The 22,893-nt window shown below is 34.8% G+C and overlaps 1 protein-coding gene across 1 annotated transcript in view; it reads right to left on the minus strand.

Moving 5' to 3' along the window:
- LOC141573315 (early endosome antigen 1-like) overlaps positions 1–22,893 on the minus strand; it is a 125,784-nt gene that overhangs the window by 26,465 nt on the left and 76,426 nt on the right. Inside the window, 1 exon segment of the mRNA XM_074360282.1 lies at positions 9,847–9,939. Within this exon segment, the coding sequence (XP_074216383.1) occupies positions 9,847–9,939 (93 nt within the window).

Here is a 22,893-nt window from a genome sequence, read left to right on the forward strand (position 1 = left end):
ATTAGGTACTAAAGAATAAGTAGGAGGAAAGAGACTAAATAGAAGTTTACTTGTCAGAAATAAAGTCATTCTAAGCAAATGGAGGAGCATGAACAAAGATGAAGGAAATGGTATGAAATACAGTCGTGCTGCATTTAGGAAGCAGAGGTCTGTTCTGATTATAGAGCAAGAGTGAAGGGCAGGGGCACTATAGGTGAATGAATGCAATGATCTCCAAGAAACTCCTAAAATAAGCAAAGACAGTAGTACTGAGGCTGTGCATTTGGACATCAGAATAACGCATCAGGATCCACAGATATTTGATGCTCTGCTGAATTTGATGTCTTCTGAATGAATGAATGCTCCCAATCTATGAGTTAATCTAGCTGATGTTATGCTCTTTTTTTTAAAGCCACCTATTATCTACCATCATGTTTCATAACTGCTCTATATTATGCTTTATTTGGCATTCTTGTAAACTTCTGCCCAGTAACTACTGTATCACACAAGTTAACATGCTTTTGGTGCAACAGCACATAAACCCCTATAATATTTAGCTTGTCATCTCTCTTTTGCGTCTCAGCTTCTTCTAGTAACTAGAAGGCAAATTACAGTGTTCCTCAGGGAATCCACACCCCGTTACATTATTTAATCTTCACAACTTTGGCTTCTTGACTATTGTCTCTACTTCCAGGTTTTGGCTTTAGATACCTAAGTATGCCAAAAAGCTAGTGATCACATTAAGGTATGTCATACCCTCTTAAAGCTTCTAAGTATTACCAGATTAATATTCCAGAATGAACTGATTCATCCCTAAAGAGAAATTTTAGAAATTCAGTAATAAATATTTAGTTATAGAAATATTCCACCTACGTAAATTTTCCATGTGATTAGAGCTTTCATGGATGTTTAAATAAAACTTCAGTTTGGGGACATTTCTGATAAAAATAAATCTTCCTAAAGTACATATATGCACTTTCTCACCTTCTTAAATAGATGATATTAAACCTTTGCTTAATGTCTAAGCAGCATAAATATTAATCACTGAATGAGTATCTTCCACTCTGTTAATTCTGGCAAGCATCTTTAATTCCTGTAACCACATTTCAGTTTTTTCTAAACCCTGTTTTGTCTTTCAACAATCATTTCTAAAAATTATTCACGTGCTATTTCTAGCAATGCTAGCCTCATATGAATGGGAAGGGTATACTGGGGGGGGGAGTCTATTAAAACTATATCACTCATTTAAAATAAAAGTAAAATAAGCTCAGAATGAATATCTGAGAGATGTCCCATGAATGGGACTTTGTGATACTAATTCTGGATATTAAGAGATTCCTCTATTTTTTCTAAAATATTGTCAAGGGGACTGAAGTTGCTAGATAGCATAAAACACCAAATAATAAAATACTCAAAATAGCTAGCTACATTTATTTCCCTTAGTCATTCCAAATTTCTCACCAACTTACACACACACACACACACACACAGGTTAAAAGCAATTAAATACCTTACTCTTAGCTTTCAGTTATCTGCAACCCTTTCTCAGATCCACTGTAGCTAAGAGCTTATCTTAACTTGATACTGATGATACCCTGTTGTACCAAGTATCCTTTCAGGTAAAAGGAAAGTTCTTATTAAGTGACAGGGAGAACAGGTTGTCACTTTTGATTCTGGCTAGCCCATAAAGAAAAGCTGACCCATATGTTCTGGAAGAAAGACAACTGGTAAAATGCTAAGCAGAGTTCCAAGACTTTTATGCCTCTATCTTTGTTCACACTGCTTCAGCTAGTTTAACTGTATCCTCCCACAGGCACCCGTTCCCCCATCACCCTAGAGAATGTCTGGTTTAAGTGTTCCCCACCAAAGTTTTTCTGCAGTTTCCCTTAAGTTGAATTAGACATTGCACTCTTTTGCAAATATGTATCATAGAAACTTCCTGGCATAGAGATCATATCTTATTTACCTTTTTTTTTTTATCCCTTTTATCTACCAAAATACCTGGAACATAAGAGGTACTCTATTAATGTGTTAAATAAGTGGAGGTTTGGTGAGATTGTGTTCCTTATATGTCATTATCTCATAGGAAAAAGTAAGTGTGATTTTTTTGTCTTTCATGGTTAAAAAAAAGTTTCATTCTTTTATAAAACTTATAGAAGAATTTTTTAAAATCTATGCCTCTATTTGGTTATAGAATACTGTAGTCATTTTCAAAGGAAGAGACATAGCAGGATCATCTGAGAAACTGTTTCCAGCCTAAAAATTGGCAACAATTCCCCTCACTGGTTCCCACCTCTAGCCTTAGATATGCTTAGATATGCCCCACACACTACAGAGAAACATTTGGGTAACCCACAGTTCATGGTAAGTATGCCTCATTCTTTCCATCAGGTCTGGGTAGTCAAAACAGAGGTTGAAACAGTGGTAGACCCAGGTTCTAATGCAGTGTATTTTCCCAAATAAAGACAGTGACAGTTCACATGCAAAGTCGTCTTTAAGAGTAAAGCATTAATCTAAAACATTGTAATATATTCACCGATAAAACATTAACTAATAAAGATATAATTATTGAATAAAAAACTCACTTTATATTTCAAATTTCATGGCAAAATTTATGCAAAAATATTAACTTAAATGTTTATATTTGTTTACAGATTCACAAAGAATAGCCAAGCCAACTTCCCAAGAGCCTCTTTTCCTTATTGAAGCTTCTTTAAAGCATGCATAATTAAAGCAATCCATATTCCCTTGTAGCATAAAAAATTAAGCAACACCAAGGCCAGGAAAAACAAAGCTATTTTGAGCAACCCATAACCAAGCTGCTAAAACAAAATATATAGGACCCACAGTAACACTGGAGTCATTAAGAAGTTCCTGTCCTCTTGTCTCATTTTCAGCGTGCACTTTCTGGTAATGCTCCGACAAATCAATAGCAGTTATACATCTTTTCATACATAATGGACAGATGAAACCCTGTGAAATAACAACTTTTAGGAGGATATACATAAAGTTATTTATGAAACAAAATATAGACAGTAAAAACAGACATAACAGGAAAATAATTAGTATATCTCTTTTTAGTATATAGAAAGGAAATTTTTAAGCAGTAACTGCACGAAAGGTGAAAGACCTATCCAAAGTAGGACTTTGAAAATTAGTTTCCATCCTCATGCTACAAGTTTCCTCTGGTTCAGTATTATAGTAACCAGCTGCTTCAGTTGGAATATAACTACTCTTTTTGTTTATAATACTTCGTTCTTGCTTATCTGAGAGCCATTATTGGCAAACTAGTTTTTATTTTAGATCAAGAAATGACTGGCAGTTTTAACAAATACCTTTATGTAAGATAACATTCTCAACAAAAAAAAATTCTTATGATGAAAGCAATTTTTAGTCTTCACCATATTCCACTAGCCTAAGATTCTTCTTGTCCACACCCATGTGTTCCAGTAGGTAGGTTTCTAGTAGGTAACCTTTTATTCTAACTTTATGAGCCAAATAAAATCATTTAAAAACAATTTCCCAAAATCCCTATACCTAACAATATCTATATTTTAAATGTGAGATGTTACACTTATCTTTGGTTTGGGGTTTTGTCAGACAGGAACAGTAAAAGGATAAGAGGATAGAGGAATTGAGAGGATCAAGGAGAAAGTAAATTAAATGAAGACAGTGGTGAAGGACAATAGGTTATAAAGTTTATAATGTTATGGGTTTGGTGTCAAAAATAGATGTGGTTTTGAGTCACAACCAATATTGACTATATGAATTTTAAAAGTCACTTTATTTTGCTAAATATCATTTCCTCATCTATAAAATGGGGCTGATATTAGTATCTGTTCTTCTAGAGTTATTGTATAGTATATAAAATGCTTAGTACAGTGCCTGAGACATTATAAGTGCTAAACAAATATTAACTGTCATTGGATGTACAGTTAGAGAGTAAAGGAAATGAAGCTAAGAAAGGCTGAGAGACTAGAATAAAAAATAGAAATTAAAAACCTGAAATACTCAGTAAGGCCAAAGAAGTTAAGTAGTGAGGAGAGAAAAAGTTTTTGCGAGGACAAGCGGTTAAGGTAAAGAATGCAGAGATACGATTTTATTTAACATTTCAGATGAAACTATTCTACCTGATAAGAAGATGGAAGGTACTACCATGGGCTTGAGTAACTAGAAAAGAGGTAATAAAGATCATTGGCACTGATAACATTAAGAACTGGGAGGCTAAGATGTTCCTTGAGTCTCTAACATCACTTAGGAACATAGCAAGCAAGAAGACTGCAAACAAATGTTCCAAAGTGAGAAGCAAGGCAGGGTAGCAGTTAAAAGCCAGTCCTGGGCTTGAAACCTGGATTCATACCACTCTTAGTAGCATGTATGACCTTCAATTTCTTCATCTTAAAGGAGGTAAAAATAACACCTACTTCATATGGGGGAGTCGCATGAGATTTAAATGAAATAATAAATGCTAAGTGCTTATCACAGCATCTGATATAAAGAAAACATTCAATAAATGTTAGCTATCATTAATATCATTGTTCCTTTTGTTAACAACCCTTAAATGGGACTAGCTAGGGGATGAAAGTAAGGAACATGAATTCACTTTTTTTCTTTTTACTGATGAAAATGCTGTCTTCCAGGCAACCACAGTCCCGAGTACTAAAACTACACAATAATTTTTCAAAAGAATGCACTGTTGCATTTTTACCACAATATATTTATGCTGCCTACCATTTTACTCATTTCTTCACTGTAAGCATCCGCATATCATTCAATCATTCATTCAAAAAGTATTTACTGAGTGTGATTACTAGGTCATTATGCTACCGTGCTGAGAACACAATGGTAAAATAAAATGAAGTCCCTACTCTCAATAAGCTTGCAGGGTTCTTGAAAAATTTACTAAAGAAAATAATCACATTTTACACTCCACTAATCAGAAAATCCTATTAAAACTACCTTCAAAATATATTCAGAATCTCAGGACCTTTACTGTTATCGCTTGATCCAAACCACCCTCACAGTGTACATGGATCACTGCAATAGACTTCCAACAGTCTCTCTGCTTCTACCCTTACCCCACTAACAATTTTATTTTCCACAGAGCAGCTAGAGTGTATCCTACAAAAACGTAAATAAATTTTGTCGTTTCACTGCACAAAACTCCCAAGTGACTTCCCATCTCACCAAGAGTAAAACACCTAAGTTGTTACAAAAGCCAAATGGCCCTATGAGGTGGGCCTCATTACCTCACTATCCCAGCCTCCCCTCACACTCACTGTGCTGGAGCCACAAAAGCTTCCTGGCTTTTTCATCACGCCAGGCATGCTCCCACCTCGGAGACTGTCTACTTGTTCCACATGCCTGCAACATGCTTGTTCCAGAAGTTCACATGACTCATTTCCTCACTTCCTTTAGTTCTTTCTGAGCTATCCACTTTCTTAGAAACATCTTCCCTGACAATCCTATTTGAAATCGCACCCACCCAAAATACTTTCTGTGCCCCCTTCCCTGCTTTTATTTTTCAAAATAACACTGCCTCCTTCTGTACAATTTTAGTGTGATTTGGGTTTTTTGCCTGTTTCTACCCACTAGAATATAGGTTTCACCAAGATAAAAACTTTTTACTATTTCACTCACTGCCATATCTTCAGCATTCAGAACAGTGTCTGGCAATAATAAATATTCGACCAAGAACTGAATCTCATAATAATAGTCATTACCAAAAGGATAAGGAATACTTTTCCATAGAAGAACATGGAAGAAGTCTCCATCCTACATGTGAGCCAAGGAAAGTTTACTGAAAAAAAGTAATTATCTGCGATGAGACTTGAAGGATAACCAGATGTTAACCAAGAAAAATGAAAAGCCAAGAACAAGTAAGGTATAGAGATCAGCATATTCAAAAGTCCAAAGATAAGAAAAAACTTGGAACACCTTAAAATTAGGAGTTCATTATGCCTGGATCAAAGAACATTAAAAAAAAAAAACCCACATATATAAGGTTGACTGATTTACCACAAAAGTAAAAATTTAATGCCATGGGGAAAGGTAACATTTTCAACAAATGGTCCTGACAGGCATATGGGGGGAAATGTGATTTCCATATTCACGTGGAAAAAATGAAACTCAACCAGTACCTCATACCATACATAAGAATTTAAAAGAAACCACAGACTTAAATGTAAATGCTAAAATGATTTTTTTATCCTTCAGTCTTTTTTTCTAAAATATAGTTGATGTACAATATTATATGTTACAGGTGTACAGTATGATTCACAATTTTTAAAGGTTATACTCCATTTATAGTTACTATAAAATATTGGCTACATTCCCTGTGTTGTACACTGTATCCTTGTAGCTTGGGTTTTATTTTTTTAGTCAGGAGAAAGTTTTGCAGTCTTGGGGTAGGCAAAAAATTTTGTAGAACCCAAAAAGCACTAACCATAAAAGAAAAAGATGACAAACTGCACTTCACCAAAATTTAAATCTTCTCTTTGAAAGACATAATTAACAAAATGAAAAACAAGCCAGATTGTAAAAAAATATACACATCACATATTTCTGATTGTGGTATAAGGCCTAAAATTAAGGCCCAATATTATATGCTGCTTTGACAACTGGTGAAACTGGAAGAGCTTCAATGATCTAACTACAAGCTCCCCTCCTTACTCTGCTCCAGCAGATAAGGTCCTCTAGCCCAAAAACCCTCCTCTTCACTGGGAGCAGGCACAGGGCCTGCTTAAGCCTGAGCAGCAGTTTTCAGTTTCCTACCAGTCCCTGGAATTATTCAAACAAGCCAATCACATCTCCTGTAGGAAGCAGACACCTCACCTTCCTGATACTATAATGACTGCTTCTCACAGCCCCTGAGTGTTCGTTTCTTCCCCAAGTGCAATCCTTGTGTGGCCCTACTTGGCACACAGTGTCCTCCTCATCTGGGCTGTGAGTATATGTGAATAATAAACTGCTGTTGATCTCACTTATCGAGTGTCAGGTTAATTATGTGTTGAGCCATCCCCATAAGTCTAGGGAGGGGCTTCCCTTAGCAATGGGGTGAATAGGAGGCAATCAAAACACTGACAAAGGACTTGTACTCAGAATAGATAAAGTCATCTTACAATTCATTAATAAAAAGATAATTCAGTTTTTTAAATGGTCAGGTTTCCAGTTCCAGATAAAATGGAATAGATACCCTTCTTTATTTTTCCAGCTAAACACAGCTAAAATCCCTAGGCATTATATATAAAACAAACATAAGACAATTTTGACAGATAAAGAGAGAAACGCAGACCAGCTAAGGAGCTCAGAAGGCAAGGACTGAGACAGTGGTGAGTACTCTGCATTTTCCTTTTGCATCATATATTCTAAACTAGGTGCTAGAGAAGCCGGCAACCTGGAAACTTCAGTGGACCCTTACCACTTACCAGTGGACAGCACCACAAGAAAAGGCTGCTCTCCCTAGCCAAAGGAGCAGAAAAATGAAGATTGGATTTGGTAATATGGTGGTCATTAGTGAGTGCTTTCAGTGAATACTAAGGATGGAAACCAGACTGGAAAGGGTTAAAGAGTAAATAAAGACATTTGCTTCTGCAATGTGATATACTAAATAGTCTGAACAACTACCCTGACAAGAACAACTGACATAAAAAATCACTTATTACATTATATATTATATGTATTATATATTTGTTATAGACTGAATGTTTATCTACCCTCAAAATTCATTTGTTGAAATCTTAATCCCCAATGCGATGGTACTAGGAGATGGGATCTTTGGGAGATAATTCAGTCATTAGAGTAGAGCCATCATGAGTAAGATTAGTACCCTTATAAAAGAGACCACAGAGAGCTCTCAAACCCCTTCTACCATGTGAGGACAGCCATCTATAAACCAAGAAGCAAGCCTCCATCAGACAAAGAATCTGCCGATCTTTGATCTTGAACATCCCAGTCTCTAGAACTGTGAGAAATAAATGTTTATTGTTTAAGCTACTCAGTGCTTTTGTTATAATAGCCTATACTAAGATAGTTATATATATTATTATACATAATAATATATAAAATGTGAGAAAAATGAGCACTAAAGCAAGGTATTGCTTTATTTCTATTTCTTTAAAATCCTGGAAGCCATATTTCAAATTTCATTTAGATGGCTGCTAAAGGAACAATGTTAAAACCTAGAGTTTGTTCAAAGTGGGAAGCCAACTTCAGAGTAAAAGGGAAATAACCTGAGAGAAAGATTAAGAAAAAAAGAGACTGAGGGAGGGGGAGAGACATCGACCAACATCTTAAACAAGTCTGTACCTTAGCATGGGCTAACGGAAAAAACAACATCTCCTGAGAATTCATAATCACCAATAACCCTTGGGTGGGTAGTTGGATTTTACGCTAGTTAGTAATCTGAAGAATTTCAAGCACCAAACTTAATTTAAGGGAGTCTCAGGTTAATGGCACCTCTAAAGCAGTATTTATACGCTGATGGGAATAATTTGTGGCATGGGTAAAAATCAAAATCGTAGGAGGGAAAGATGATAAACTGAGAATATGAGAGAGAATGGAATCCAGAGCAAAAGCAAAATGACTGAAGTCTGATAGCAAAAGAGACCTGTCTTTCACATACAAAAGTAAGAAAAAGAACAGAGGTGCAAGTATAGCTTTTAGTGACAAAATGAGCACATTCATCTAATGGTTCCTATTTTCTCAATGATGTAGAGGGTGACCAAAGGAAGGTGAGAATAAGGTAAGACATACGGAAGATTTAAGGATAACAGAGAGAGTACGGCTATCACAGACAACAGAAAAGGGACCCTGATAAGAAAGCACAGCAGGATTACCAGCCACTGCTCACTACCTTTTGGAGATTCTTTGTTGTTTTTGGTCTGAATGAGGTCAGCAATTACTACTAAACTCCTTTCCAGGGTTACAACTGAGCACTCTGAGCTCATCACATCATGAACACAGTTTGGAATGTTTTCCTTGAATGTATTTCCTTAAACTTGCTCATAATATAAAGTTCAACTGATACTTTCCTTCTCACTTTCACAGTCTTGTTAGATCTTATTACAGTTAATACACATATACATGAAGACAGATGGCCAGAAAGAGACAAAACAGAAAGATGAATGGATAGAGACATACCCAGAAACAAACACAAAAATAGACTCACCAACCAAGAGGTGGGGAAGAGTAAAGGGGACTGGGTAGATAGTACAGTTAGATTCAGAAAGGGACAACTGACAAAAACTGTCAGAGCAGAAACACAAGTGTATCAATCTCTTAGGGGCAGTATTATGGGTGGTTTTTATCTTCTTCTCTCATCTTACCTCCTTTTTCTGTGATGATCATATATTGTTTGTTAAAACTAATAATAACAATAAAGCAACTACTAAGGCTGACTTTTGGAAAAATGAGGGTTTTTTTAGACTTATTTACTTTATCCATTAATTTTCAATAAGTTATCAAAGATAAAAGTTCTTACAAAGTCATAAATGAAGACAACAAATAATGTATAAACTTTATAGCTAATCTAATCTTTCATTAGCTTAGTAGTTCATGACAGTACAAACATAATTAGATACTAATCAACTGTAATTCTTCACAGATTTAAAAATCTTCATTAAGTTGAGATGACATTAACATTAAAGACAAATTGGTACTACTATTTTTCGGTCTTAATATACACTTTCTCAGTCTCAACTAAGCACAAATAGCTATCCATAAATATGATTCAAAAGGTGCTTTTCAATTTGTAAGAAAGATTTCTGAGAACTTTTTCTACAAAAGTTTATATTACCAGTTGTTACTTGAAATATTTGCTATTTTTCCTTAAATATTGAATTTTATTGTAAAATTTTATTTTCATACCTCTGAAGAGCTTTCATTAGTGACATCCACAGTGTTTACAGGAGCTGCTGATGAATCTAAATCAGAACCTTGAGAGCCAACTCTCCCAGGAGTCTGAAACACAAGCAGAAGGGGGAAAATCAAATTAAATATTAACAATATATTCATAAACTATTTAATAACCTAAACAGTAATCAAGGCTAGCCATATACATAAAAGTAGACATCCTCTCAATAATAACAAACAGTAGTAGAAGCTATCCTTTACTGGAGACCAACTGTACCTAATATTTTATCAAGATCTCTACCTGGATTCTCTCAGTTTTAGTTTTTTTGAAACTAATAAAGTTTATTTTTGTATATAGTGCTTTATCATCCTCATCTCACTTTCACAGAATATCTTATTTAATCACAATGACATCTCTGAGAGAGGCAGGGATAATGTTATCTCTATAGATAAGAAAAGAGAGAAAATAGACATCACAAAGCAGCTAAAAGATTTCTCAAAATTGTACTGTTAAAAAAAAAAAAGGAAGCAGAACCAAAATGCTAAAATTTTAATTCCTCTTGCATTGCTCTCTACTACACCAACTAAACTACAATTATTTGAGGGGAGCTAAAAAGATCAACACACCACACATTATCTAGTCACCCATCCATCTACCACCATACTAACCATTACCAATCTATCTCCAATACTTAATATTCCATTGTCAGAGACAGTTTGGAGGTTTCAAGATGATGGTGTAAAAAGATCCTGAATGAACCTCCACCCACAGACACAACAAATATACACTTACCTATGGAATAGTTCTCCCAGAAAGGGACCTGGAAACTGAATGAACAGAACCTCCACAGCAAAGGGTAAAAGGACAGCAATGAGATGGATAGGAGAGGCAGTCACAAAACCAAAACTACAGCAAGCCACAATTGGGAGGGATCACAAAGGAATAGATCTTTCCCCTGAGAAGCAAGGGATTTAAGCATCACATTAAGCGCCCCAACGCCTACACCCTGCACGAGAGATGAGAACCAAAACATCTGGGTTTGAAAACCAATGGGGAATATGCCTGGGAAAACTAGAAAACTATAGGGAATAGAAAATCTGCTCTTAAAGGACTTGCACAAAGACTCATTTGACCTGAAAACCAGTGCAAAAACACCAAGCTGTAAAGTGCATGAACAATGGGTAAAGGGGACTCACCTACTAGCCTTGAAGCATCTGCTGGAGGGGCAGGAACCAGTTGGCACACCCCCAGGGACTGAGTCACTGGCAGGAGCCATTTATGTGATCTCAGGCTACCTTGCTAATACCAGTGCTGGCTGGCACCATTTTGGAATTCTCCATCCAACCTGTTAGCGCCAATGGTCACACCCCCACTGAAGCTAGCATTAACCTGATACCTAAATCAGACCAAAAAAGAAAATTACAGGCCAATTTCTTTGATGAACATAGATGCAAAAATCTTCAACAAAATATTAGCAAACTGAATCTAACAATACATTAAAAGGAGCATGCACTATAATCAAGTAGGATTTATTCCAAGATGCAAAGATCATTCAACATCCACAAAGCAATCAACATGATACATATTAACAAAATGAAGGATAAAAATTATACTGTTATCTCAATAGATGCAGAAAAAGCATTTGACAAAATTCAACATCCATCTATGACAAAAACTCTCAACAAAGTAGGTATAGAGGAAATGTACCTCAACAAAATAAAGGCCATATAGGACAGATCCACAGCTAATATCACACTCAACAGTGAAAAGCTGAAAGCATTTCCTCTAAGATCAGGAAATAAGACAAGGATACCCACTATAGACACTTTTATTTAACATACCATTGGAAATCCTAGCCAAAGCAAGTAGGCAAAGTAAAATAAAATAAAATTTAATTTAATTTAATAAAAAATAAAATAAGGAAAGAAAAAAGCATCCAAATCTGAAAAATAGAAGTAAAACCATCACTATTTTTGCAGATGACATGATACTATATATAGAAGACCAGAAAGACTACACACACATACACACAGTTAGCACTAATAAATGAATTCAGTGAAGTCACAGGATATAAACTCAACATACAGAAATCTGTAGCATTTCTACACCAATAGCAAATATCACAGAGAGAAACTAACAAAACAACCCCAGTTACAATTACATCAAAAAGAATAAAATAACTAAGAATAAATTTAACCAAAGAGGTAAAAGACCTGTACAGTGAAAAACCAAAAGACAATGATGAATGAAACTGAGGAAGATACAAATGGAAAGATATTCCACAGTCACTGATTGGAAGAATTAATATTCTTAAATTGTCCATACTTCCCACAGCAATCTACAGATTCAATGCAATCCCTATTGAAGTTCTAACGGCATATTTCACAGAACTAGAATAATTCTAAAATTTGTATGGAACCATGAAAGACCCCAAATAGTCAAAATAATATTAAGAAGAAAACAGTGGAGGTGTCATGCTCCCTGATTTCAAACAATACTATGAAGCTACAGTAATCAAAACAGTGTGGCACTGGCACCAAAACAGACACACAGGTCAATGAAACAGAATTGAGAGCCCAGCAATGTAAACCCACACATATGTGGACAGCCACGTGCAAAAGAATGAAACAACTCAAAATGGATTAAAGATTTGAATGTAAAACCTGAAACCATGAAATTTTTAGAAGAAAACATGGGCAGTAACTTCACTGACATCAGTTTCTGTGGATCTGACTCCAAAGGTAAGGGAAATAAAAGCAAAAATACACAAATGGGACTGTATCAAACTAAAAATCTTCTGTACAGCAAAGGAAACTATCATCAAAACAAAAAGGCAATCTACTGAATGGAAGAATGTATCTACAAATTATATACTCAATAAGGGGTTATTATCCAAATATACAAAGAACTCACAACTCAACAACCAAAAAACAACTCAATTAAAAAAATGAGCAGAGGATCTGAACAGACATGTTTCCAAAGACATGTGCCAACAGGCACAAGAAAAGATGTTCAATATCACTAATTATTAGATGAATGGAAATCAAAACCATAATGAGATATCACCTCACACCTGTCAGAAAAGACAAGAAACAACAAATGTTGGAAAGGGTGTGGAGACAAAGGAACCCTGAAAACTGGTGATTTGACTATAAACTGGTGTAGCCACTATGAAAAAAAAGTATGGAGAGTCCTCAAAAAATTAAGAATGGAACTACCATATGACCCAGCTATTCCATTTCTGGGTATTTATCTGAAAAATACAGAAACACTAATTCATAAAGATATATGCACCCCTATGTTCATTACAGCATTACTTACAATGGCCATGATATGAAAACAACCTAAGTGTCCAACAATGGATGAATGGATACAGAAGATGCGATAAACACACACACACACACACACACACACAAACACACACACTAGACTACTAGTCAGCCATAAAAAATGAAATTCTGCAGTATTTGCAATAACATGGATGGACCTTGGCGCATGATGGACTATGCTAAATGAAATAAGTCAGATGGAGAAAGACAAACACTACATGATTTCACTCATATGTGAAACCTAAAAAAAACAAACAAACTCAGATACAGAGAACAGATGAGTAGTTACAAGAGGTAAAGAAGGTTGGGAAAATAGGTAAAGAGGGTCAACTGTATGGTGATTGACAGCAACTAGACCTGGGGTGGTGACCACTTTGTAATAAACACATATGTCAAATTATAAAGCTGCACACCCAAGCTTACATAATAAAATCTTAAGTGGACTATCTTCAAAACAAAGAATAGGTTAACAAAATTGTAACAAACACACTCAACAAACCTGACAATTAAAAGTGCCAAGAGTGAAGGTTGTGGAGAAAATTTACAACACATGTGATATGATGTTGAATTTGTACAAGAGGTAAAAAGTACAAAATTTGCAAATATTATGACTTCAATTATGTAAAGACATAAACAGAGTTCGAAAGGTCATAGGAGATTGATGCATTTTACGCTAGGGTTATTTTTGTTGTTGTTACTATTTTTTCCCTATGTTATTGAAAGGATGAGATTTGTGTTAATGATTTTGTTAATCACCCACCTACCTCCTCCCAAAAATTTTTTATTAGCATGGTCATATTATTCTAATTTTCAGACTTTTTTAAATGTAAAAAAATTGGGGCTTGCAAAAAGATCTAGATGATTATATTTATCCAACACCCATCATTATTCCTTAGCGGCCTCCACCAAACAGATCAAAATTTGAAAATATAAGGAAAAAAGTTTATACCGTATGAGGAAAAAAATGTATATGGTATTCAAAGTATTTACTTCAACCAAATAAGAACAGGTGCCTGCTATATATTTGGCTACCCTAGGTTGTTGATAATATAAAAATACATTCCTACTATCAACAACTATAAGATCAACATAAAGTAGTATTAATATCTGCAAAAACTGCTTTCAAAGAATCACATGCAAGTTTTTGAAGAAAAAACAGTACTTCACGGGGGGGATGTTATCATTGTTTACTGTATGCAATACCTTGAAAGGAAGTATCACTATCATACAAGTTTTAACAACATGAAATTTCTTTGAAATGCATATTTGATCTATTTCAGTTGATCTAAACAATCAACTTGTGAAAATGATAACTGCACTGCTCTAATCCAAAGCAACCAATAACTAAGTCTTCTAATTGTGACTGAAAATCTGATAGCAAAGAAGACCAGAATCAAAACAAACGCCTAGTAGCATATAAAAAAACAACTATTTTATAGATGAAGAACAGAAGTTTTTCTAATATCTGGTGATATACTGAGTCAGAGCTTTCAAACTCAACATAATCTCCCCACCCCTACCACTATTTATGACTCTACTCCAGAGAAGATCAAGCAGGAAGAGAACAAGAATTTCACTGGAAAAATAACTCAGTTTCACAACCTAATTGCTACTGAAATAAAGAACCTCATCTTTAAATTCTACCTAGCTTCAAAGCACTAAAACTAACTAAAAGGATAACTAATCTTTGTACACAAAAGAGACATAGTAAATGCTTACTAAGCAAATAAACAACCCATAACACTCTGAAACTAGACTGGAAATAAGACAAACAGGCAAAAGCTGAGTTAATAATAGATTAATTGCCACACACACACACACAAAGGTGACTTGACTAAAAAATGAATTATTACTTTTAAAAAAAATATTTGAAAAAAATTGTTATAGGCTACTAAACACACCTTATGCTTAGCAAAATTATTTCTGAAAATGGAAAGGATACAAGTATTAGAAATTAAATGACATATAACCTCAAAACCTTGGGGACTTAAAAGACATCTATTAGGATTTCTTATAAAATGTAACTTTCAGCACTGATTTTGTCACACTATTTCACCCTCAGCCCACCATAGAAACCAATTAGGAAAATTTTCACAAATTCAAAAAATGTGAAAAGCCACCTACTATATGCAGACCCTAAGAAGGGTGCTTTAAATACATTACCTGATCCTTGCACTAAAAACAATAATCGAAGATTTCTTAGGGCCCTCACTACCTCTTTACTACTATTAAGAGCTAAGACCTTACCACATTCAGATGAACTGAGAAGTATATTTGCAAATGATACTGTTTTTATGTCATGGAAAGCATTCCAGGGCTTCCTAGGGAGTTTTCATGCTCAATCTCTTAGCTTACTGTACACTATTCAGTGATCTCATTTACTCCTTTAATTTTAATAACCCCCAATGCAGACAAAAACAAAATGCTAAATCTAATCCAGATCTCTGCTGAACTTCAAATTCATATTTTCCTGTCCTGCTAAATATTTCTACCAGAGTGCCTTGGAAGCACCCCTAAGTCATTTTGTTCAAAACCAAATCCATTATCTTTTTCCACAAACCTTTTACCTGTCTGCATTCTCTATCTCAAATTACAAAAACATCACATACTCATCTTGCCTAAATCCAAAGCATTACCCTTAACTATTCTCTTCCTTAAATGTCACATCCAATCCCAAGTTAATTCAATCATCTACATTATCTGACATGCATCTCAAAAATGTTCTCCTAGAACAGTCTACCCAAGCAATAGAAATAGAAGAATAAACAAATGGGACCTAATTAAACTTACAAGCTTCTGCACAGCAAAGGAAATCATAAGTAAAACAAAAAGACAACCTATGGAATGGGAGAAAATTTTTGCAAATGAAACCGACAAAGGCTTGATCTCCAGAACATATAAGCAGCTCATACGAGTTAATAAGAAAAAAACAAACAGCCCAATCCAAAAATGGGCAGAAGACCTAAACAAGCAATTCTCCAAGGAATAAATACAAATGATCAATAGGTACATGAAAAAATGCTCAATATAACTAATTATCAGAGAAATGCAAATCAAAACTACAATGAGGTATCACCTCACACCAGTCAGAATGGCCATCATTCAAAAATCCACAAATGACAAATGCTGGAGAGGCTGGTGGGAATGCAGTTTGGTACAGCCACTGTGGAAAACAGTATGGAGATTCCTCAAAAGACTAGGAATAGACTTACCATATGACCCAAGAATCCTGCTCCTGGGCATATATCCAGAAGGAACCCTATTTCAAAATGACACCTGCACCCCAATGTTCATAGTAGCACTATTTACAATAGCCAAGACATGGAAAGAGCCTAAATGTCCATCAACAGATGACTGGATAAAGAAGATGTGGTATATTTATACAATGGAATACTATTCAGCCATAAAAACCGACAACATAATGCCATTTGCAGCAACATGGATGCTCCTGGAGAATTTCATTCTAAGTGAAGTAAGCCAGAAAGAGAAAGAAAAATACCGTATGAGATCGCTTATATGTGGAACCTAAAAACAAACAAACAAATAAATCATAAATACAAAACAGAAACAGACTCATAGACATAGAATACAAACTTGTGGTTGCCAAGGGGGTGGGGGGTGGGAAGGGATAGACTGGGATTTCAAAATGTAGAATAGACAATCATCTACATTAATTTTGAATCTATCCTTCTCCATCTCCTTTGCCGTTAACTCAGTTCAAGGTGTCATCATCTCTCACCTAGACTATAAAAAAGACTTAATTTAGCACTCTATCTCTACACCACAATTCCAGTTACTTTCTAATTTATTTCCCAAAGCACCTCAAATGAATCATATCCAAAATCAAACCCACTTATCTCAATGTTCTACCATCCTAGGGAAAAAGTTCATTTCCTCCTATGTTCTCTAGCTGAGTTAATAACCCTCATTTATTGAAAACCTCAGCTAAAGTCTAACTAAACACAAATTGGTATCTGTACATCACTGTTCATAGAAGCATTATTGACAATAGCTAAAAAGGTGGAAACAACCCAAATGTCCACTGATAGATATGTGGATAAACAAAATGTGATATATACATACAATAGATTATTATTCAGCCTTTCAAAGGAAGGAAATTCTAATCATGCTACAACATGGACATACCTAGGAAGTATTAAGCTAAATGATATAAGCCAGACACAAAACGACCAATATATGTGACTCCACTAATATGAGGTCCTAGAATAATCAAATTCATAAAGACAAAAAATAAAATAGTGGTTGCCAGAGGCCAGGGGTAAGGGGAATAAGGAGTTATTGTTTAATAATACAGAATTTCAGTTTGGTAATGATTTTAAAAAATTCTGGAAATAGTTGTGATGGTTGCATAACAATATGAATGTATATAATGCCACTAAATTGTATGCTTTAAAATAAAAACGCTGAATTTTATGTTGCCACAATTTTTAAATTTTTTAAAAAATTTTAAACCTAACTGAATCTCAAGCTAGTGGTATAGCCACACAAAGAAAATAATTATTTCAAGTGTTTTAAGAACAGTGTTTTGACTATATAGCCTTAGTGAGCAATAGTATAAAGATAAACAGAATTGCTTTAAAAAAAAAAGTAAAATTCATATTCAGTAATCTTATTAACAATATTAATATTGTTATTTTAAAGCTATTTCATGTATATATTTATGAAAATTGTGTTAATGTTAAGAACCAAGATATTCAGTATAAAATTTAAAAATATAAACTCAAATAAGGAAAAAGCATTTTATAATCTTAAATTTGAACTCTTGTTTTGCTTTTCAAATCTATCAATATGTATATGTGTATATATAACCTAGTTCTAATCTTGAAAGCTTAAAAGCAATGAAAACAGAGAAGCAATGAGCACTCTAAATGTCCAGACAGCGCTATCTAAACAGCATTCTCCATTTAAAAGAGCCAGGACTCTTTGGAGAAATGGATTATTCCAGCCTGGAGGAGAAATTTTATAAGATAAACCTGGGACATGTTGTTATGCCACAAAGCAAAGAGACTATCAAACACTGTTATGGTCCAGTCAAAATAACAAGTCACCTTCAAGGTACTTCCACTAGCCACAGCTGGGACAATCTGCACATCAAAAAAAATCACACTGACTTCAAATGACTGAAACCCACTAAATATATATAAATCCATGAATTCGTGAAATATGTTAAAAATCCATGAGTTCTCTTTTCTCGAAGAAAGAAAAAGTCAAAAGACAAATAAGCAAGCCTCACTGATCACTATTAGAGTAGTGTATCAACTCTTACTCTGAAAATTCATAATTAAAGGAAAAGAATTAAGCGTTTATCCTGCCCATCCAGTATACACTGAAGTTCACAGCAACCAAATAGCCCCGAAAGATACTGAAAACTTCTTTACAGAAAAATGTCAGTTAATACAGAAAAATGTCAGTTAAAAATCTAGAAAATCAACAGTTTGCAACTGTCGATGAAATCAGTCTTTCCAACTTTGGTAACATCATACAACCTTTCCTTAGATAAGAAATATTTCTGTTCTTAAAACTATTATATCTTTTATTTATACTTCTCCTGTAACCCTTACTCATAATACAAGGAGGAAGAAAGTGCTGGTAGATTGTTATAGTAATGACCCTCAATGAACTGTGCCTATGTTTTAATGCCCTTGTAATTTTTATGTGTAATCCTCTCCCACATGGGCTCTGGGCTGGCCAGACTTGCCTTGGCTATTGACAGAGTAGCAAATGAGATAAAAGCAAAGATCTGAGAAGTGCTTGCACAATGGGATTTGCTCACTCCTTGCTGGAAACTCTTCTGCCACCATATAAGCCCATACTACCCTTGGACATATGTGGCTCAATGAATATAATCAGCAATCTGAGTGAAGCCACAGTAGACTATGATCCCAATCAAAACCACAGATATCTCCAGCTGTATGAGTAACTCCAAGAGAGACCAGCAGAAGAATCACTCAGCTTAGCCTAGCCCAAAATGCTGATCTACAGAATCTAAAGCAAACAAAATGGTAGTGATTTTAAACCAAAGCCAAAGTTTGGGGATGGTTTATCATGCAGCAACAGATACAATTAGATACAGTAGATATAATGTCATACCTTCTCCTCAAAAGAGAAAAGGAACCTTTTTGAGGGCAGGAGCCCGATACAGAGTGAGTATTCATCACAATTCCTAGTAAGGATACAATAAAAGTGTCCACCTGAGTTTAATTTACACACAATAGTTTTCAAACATTAAAAATAATTAATATAACTACTCCAAGATTTACATTATTCTACTTCCATTGTTTCTTTTTTAACTTTTTAAATTAAACCAGAGATTAGAAGACTAAATGACAACTGTCAATGTGGTTTTCAGGGTATTTGAGAAAAACCAAGTTTTTTTTTTTTAATCTTTGACAATACTCATTGGTAGAAAGGGTATTGGAAAACCATCACTCTCATACATTATTTGTGGGAGTGTAACTATATACAAAAAATGTACATACTCTCTGGCTCACTGCTAGGAAATTATGCAGCGGACAAATTCATTAAAGGGAGACCTATCTATGTGTACAGGCATGTTCACTGCAGTGTTGTTTATAATAGCAAGATTAGAAACAAATGAAATGTCCTTCAATAGGGAAATAATTAAATTTTGATAATCCATATAACGAAGTATAATGTAGTTATTAAAAATAAACAAATAATATAAGACACAATTCTGAAAATGCTAATACTGAAAGAGCTCCAAATTGTATTAAGTGGAAAAAAGAACTCAACTCATACGAAGAGTATTATTATACTGTATAATGTTAATGGACATATGCATAAAAATTGTGGAAAAATACACAAGAAACCATCAGCAACGATTACTGGGGAAGGACCTTCTACTTTTCATATTATAGCTTCTGTACTCCTAATCCCTAACTCCTGTCAGCTTCAAACTTCATATAAAATTTGTCTCTTGTCCTTTCCTGCTTGCTCTCTCTTCAATCTTGAAAATAGCCACTAATATTCTTCATTCTAATCTCCATTATAACTCTAACACCTTTAAACTTGTCTCATAATTCATTTTTGCTAATTATTTTTTGTCCTGAGTTCCTTCTCATTTCTCCACTTTCTTCTTAAAACTCAATATATCCCAATCTATATCAAATCCTGATGTAGAAGGCTTACTCAGACTTTTCCATAAGATGACCTTGACCTACCATTATAACTCTACAAATGCTTTCCTATCCATCATAAAATCGTATACAATAGTAAGCTTCCCTAAAAATATACCACATGCAACCCTAACTCACTTATATCAGCTTTCAACTGAAAACAATTCCTATTTTTTTGAAATGTGAGCAATTCCACCTAACTTAGAGCCATCTACAACTTCAGTGAGTATGCAAATAGCCATCTATGTTATTAAAGTATTAATGCTGAATTAAGTACCATCCCTATTCAATTTGTCTTTTAAGTGGCTTCTAAAAGGCTATATCCCCCCTGTTGTACCTGATTCTAGCCCACTCCAAAATTTCTCAAGCACCACCACACAATGTACTTCTGCATCCTAAGTCTTTCCTGCTTAACCTACTGACACACTACACTATGCCAGAGAACGGGGCGAGAAGCATATACTTATCTAAATGCAATTGGCTCTCATTTTCAGCAGGGCCTGTCAAGTGTTCCAAAAACAAAAGTACATCTAAATCTAGGAATAGTGATTCAGAATATAGTGGTTGGAGTCACACAGACCTGAAATCAACTTCCAGTTTACCCACTTAGAAGCTTTATAAATTTATTTAACCTAAGACCCAAATTCCCATTTGTAAAATGAAACTGTTAATGTCAGCCTCACAGAATTGTTGTGAGGATTAAATGAAACAGTATGTGTAAACTGTTTTAGTCAGCACATGGCATTTGGTCGATATACTATAAATAGTAGATAAATGTATTATTATTAAGTGCACCTCTCTCAGAAAAGACCTAGATTCAAAATTCAAAACCTGGAAAACATCTCAGAAATCATGTTCTAAATGTAACACTTCATAGATGAAGAAATGAAGCCCTAGAAGGTATAACTGGCTTACCTGACATCACTATGCTATCTAATTAATGAGAGAGTTGCAATTAAAACTTAGGTTTCCCAAGTCCTAATTCAATATTCTCTCTGCTATCTCAAATGTTTCTTGGCCATCTCTCTGATATCCATCAAGACACTTTATCTTTCTAATCTCAGCTTCTTCAATGACACATTACAGGGACAGAACAAGATCATGGTTCCTTCTGCCTCCAAAATTCATATTCCATGATTCATGTGGGCCCTAACCTGGCTAACTTAAAAGCATGCACACAGATATAAAGTCAAATATATTCCCAGTCTCTATATATGCTTAGCTTTTTTATGGATACTTTCAAAACTCAAACTTAGTTATTGGTTACTAATAGTTACATGAAGTAATTTACCTCTCAAAGCAGTTAAATCAGAAAAAAAAAAAGGCAGCCAAGTCACTGAGACTACACAAAACTAATTATAGACAAGCTACTAGTAACTAAATTGGGTTTATAGACATCATACAATGAACTTGATATTAAGTAAAAGAATAAAAGTTGTTAATATCTAACAATTTTTAAATATCAAACATATAATAAAATATCTAACACAGTTAGAATTGATCTACATATTTTAAGCAAGTTTAGAGTATAGGGTGTTTTGATTCAATAAATATGGATAGACAGATGCAGAAATACATCAAAATAAGAATTCACAGTCTAGTTCTAAGAAGTTGCCACTTTTCATTCTTCAAGTCTAAAAATCACTTGAAGGAACTGGGAAAGGTGCTAATGATAAAATTTCCTGAACAGACTATCTGTGGGCCATGTTCAAAATCCCAGAATGTGCTTGAAGTCCTACCATGTAATACTCCAGTATCTTTAAAAAAAATTCTAATCTACTGGCTATGGATTCTTCTTATAAAAGATATGTAAAACATCAGTTTCAAACAAAATTCATAAAATTAAAATCCATCCTGAATATTACCATCTTTTATGATACATTAATCCCTGAGAAAGACAATCCAAATAGCCAATGACTCATAATTCAGGCTCCCAAGGAAACAGATTCTGAGACTAAAATCTGCAAGCAGAACATTTATTGGGGAGTGCTCTCAAGAACACATGTGCAGGCACATGGGGAGCATGACTGGGCCAAGGGAGAAACTGAACAGTATTGATCAAATAACACAGTTGGAACGGCAGCCTCAGTTAGTCCGACTAAGAGTCATGAAGCTAGAATGACCCTTCATATTAGTCTCTAATCGAGGCAAGAGGATGAATCTTTGTATGCCCTACATTAACCAGTAATGAAGTATAGGCTGCTTCCAGGAAGGTGACATAAACTTTGGTGAGGCAGCCATGATTCCAAGCAACTAAGAGAACATGTTTCCATCCTGAAGAGGGGAAATCTATCCACTACAACAAACGTAACTTACTTGAATTTGAGATAACCATAAAGTGCTTTATATTGGGGAAAGGGGGTGGGGGAAGGAACTCAGCAGAAAAAGAGATCTACTATCTTCTAAAGCCTACTATGTAGCAGGTGCTGTGACAGTCACTTTGCATGAGCTATCAAATTTTACCACTGAATCCTTGCTTTCTTCTCTGCAAAGATGCTAGGAAACAGGATAAAAGAGATCAGGATTTGTTAAGTAACACCTAAAATGCTACTCTGGGGTTGCAAATGATCTGCAG

Source organism: Camelus bactrianus, unplaced genomic scaffold, assembly GCF_048773025.1.
Source record: "Camelus bactrianus isolate YW-2024 breed Bactrian camel unplaced genomic scaffold, ASM4877302v1 HiC_scaffold_44, whole genome shotgun sequence".
In the NCBI taxonomy this organism is placed as follows: Eukaryota; Metazoa; Chordata; class Mammalia; order Artiodactyla; family Camelidae; genus Camelus; species Camelus bactrianus.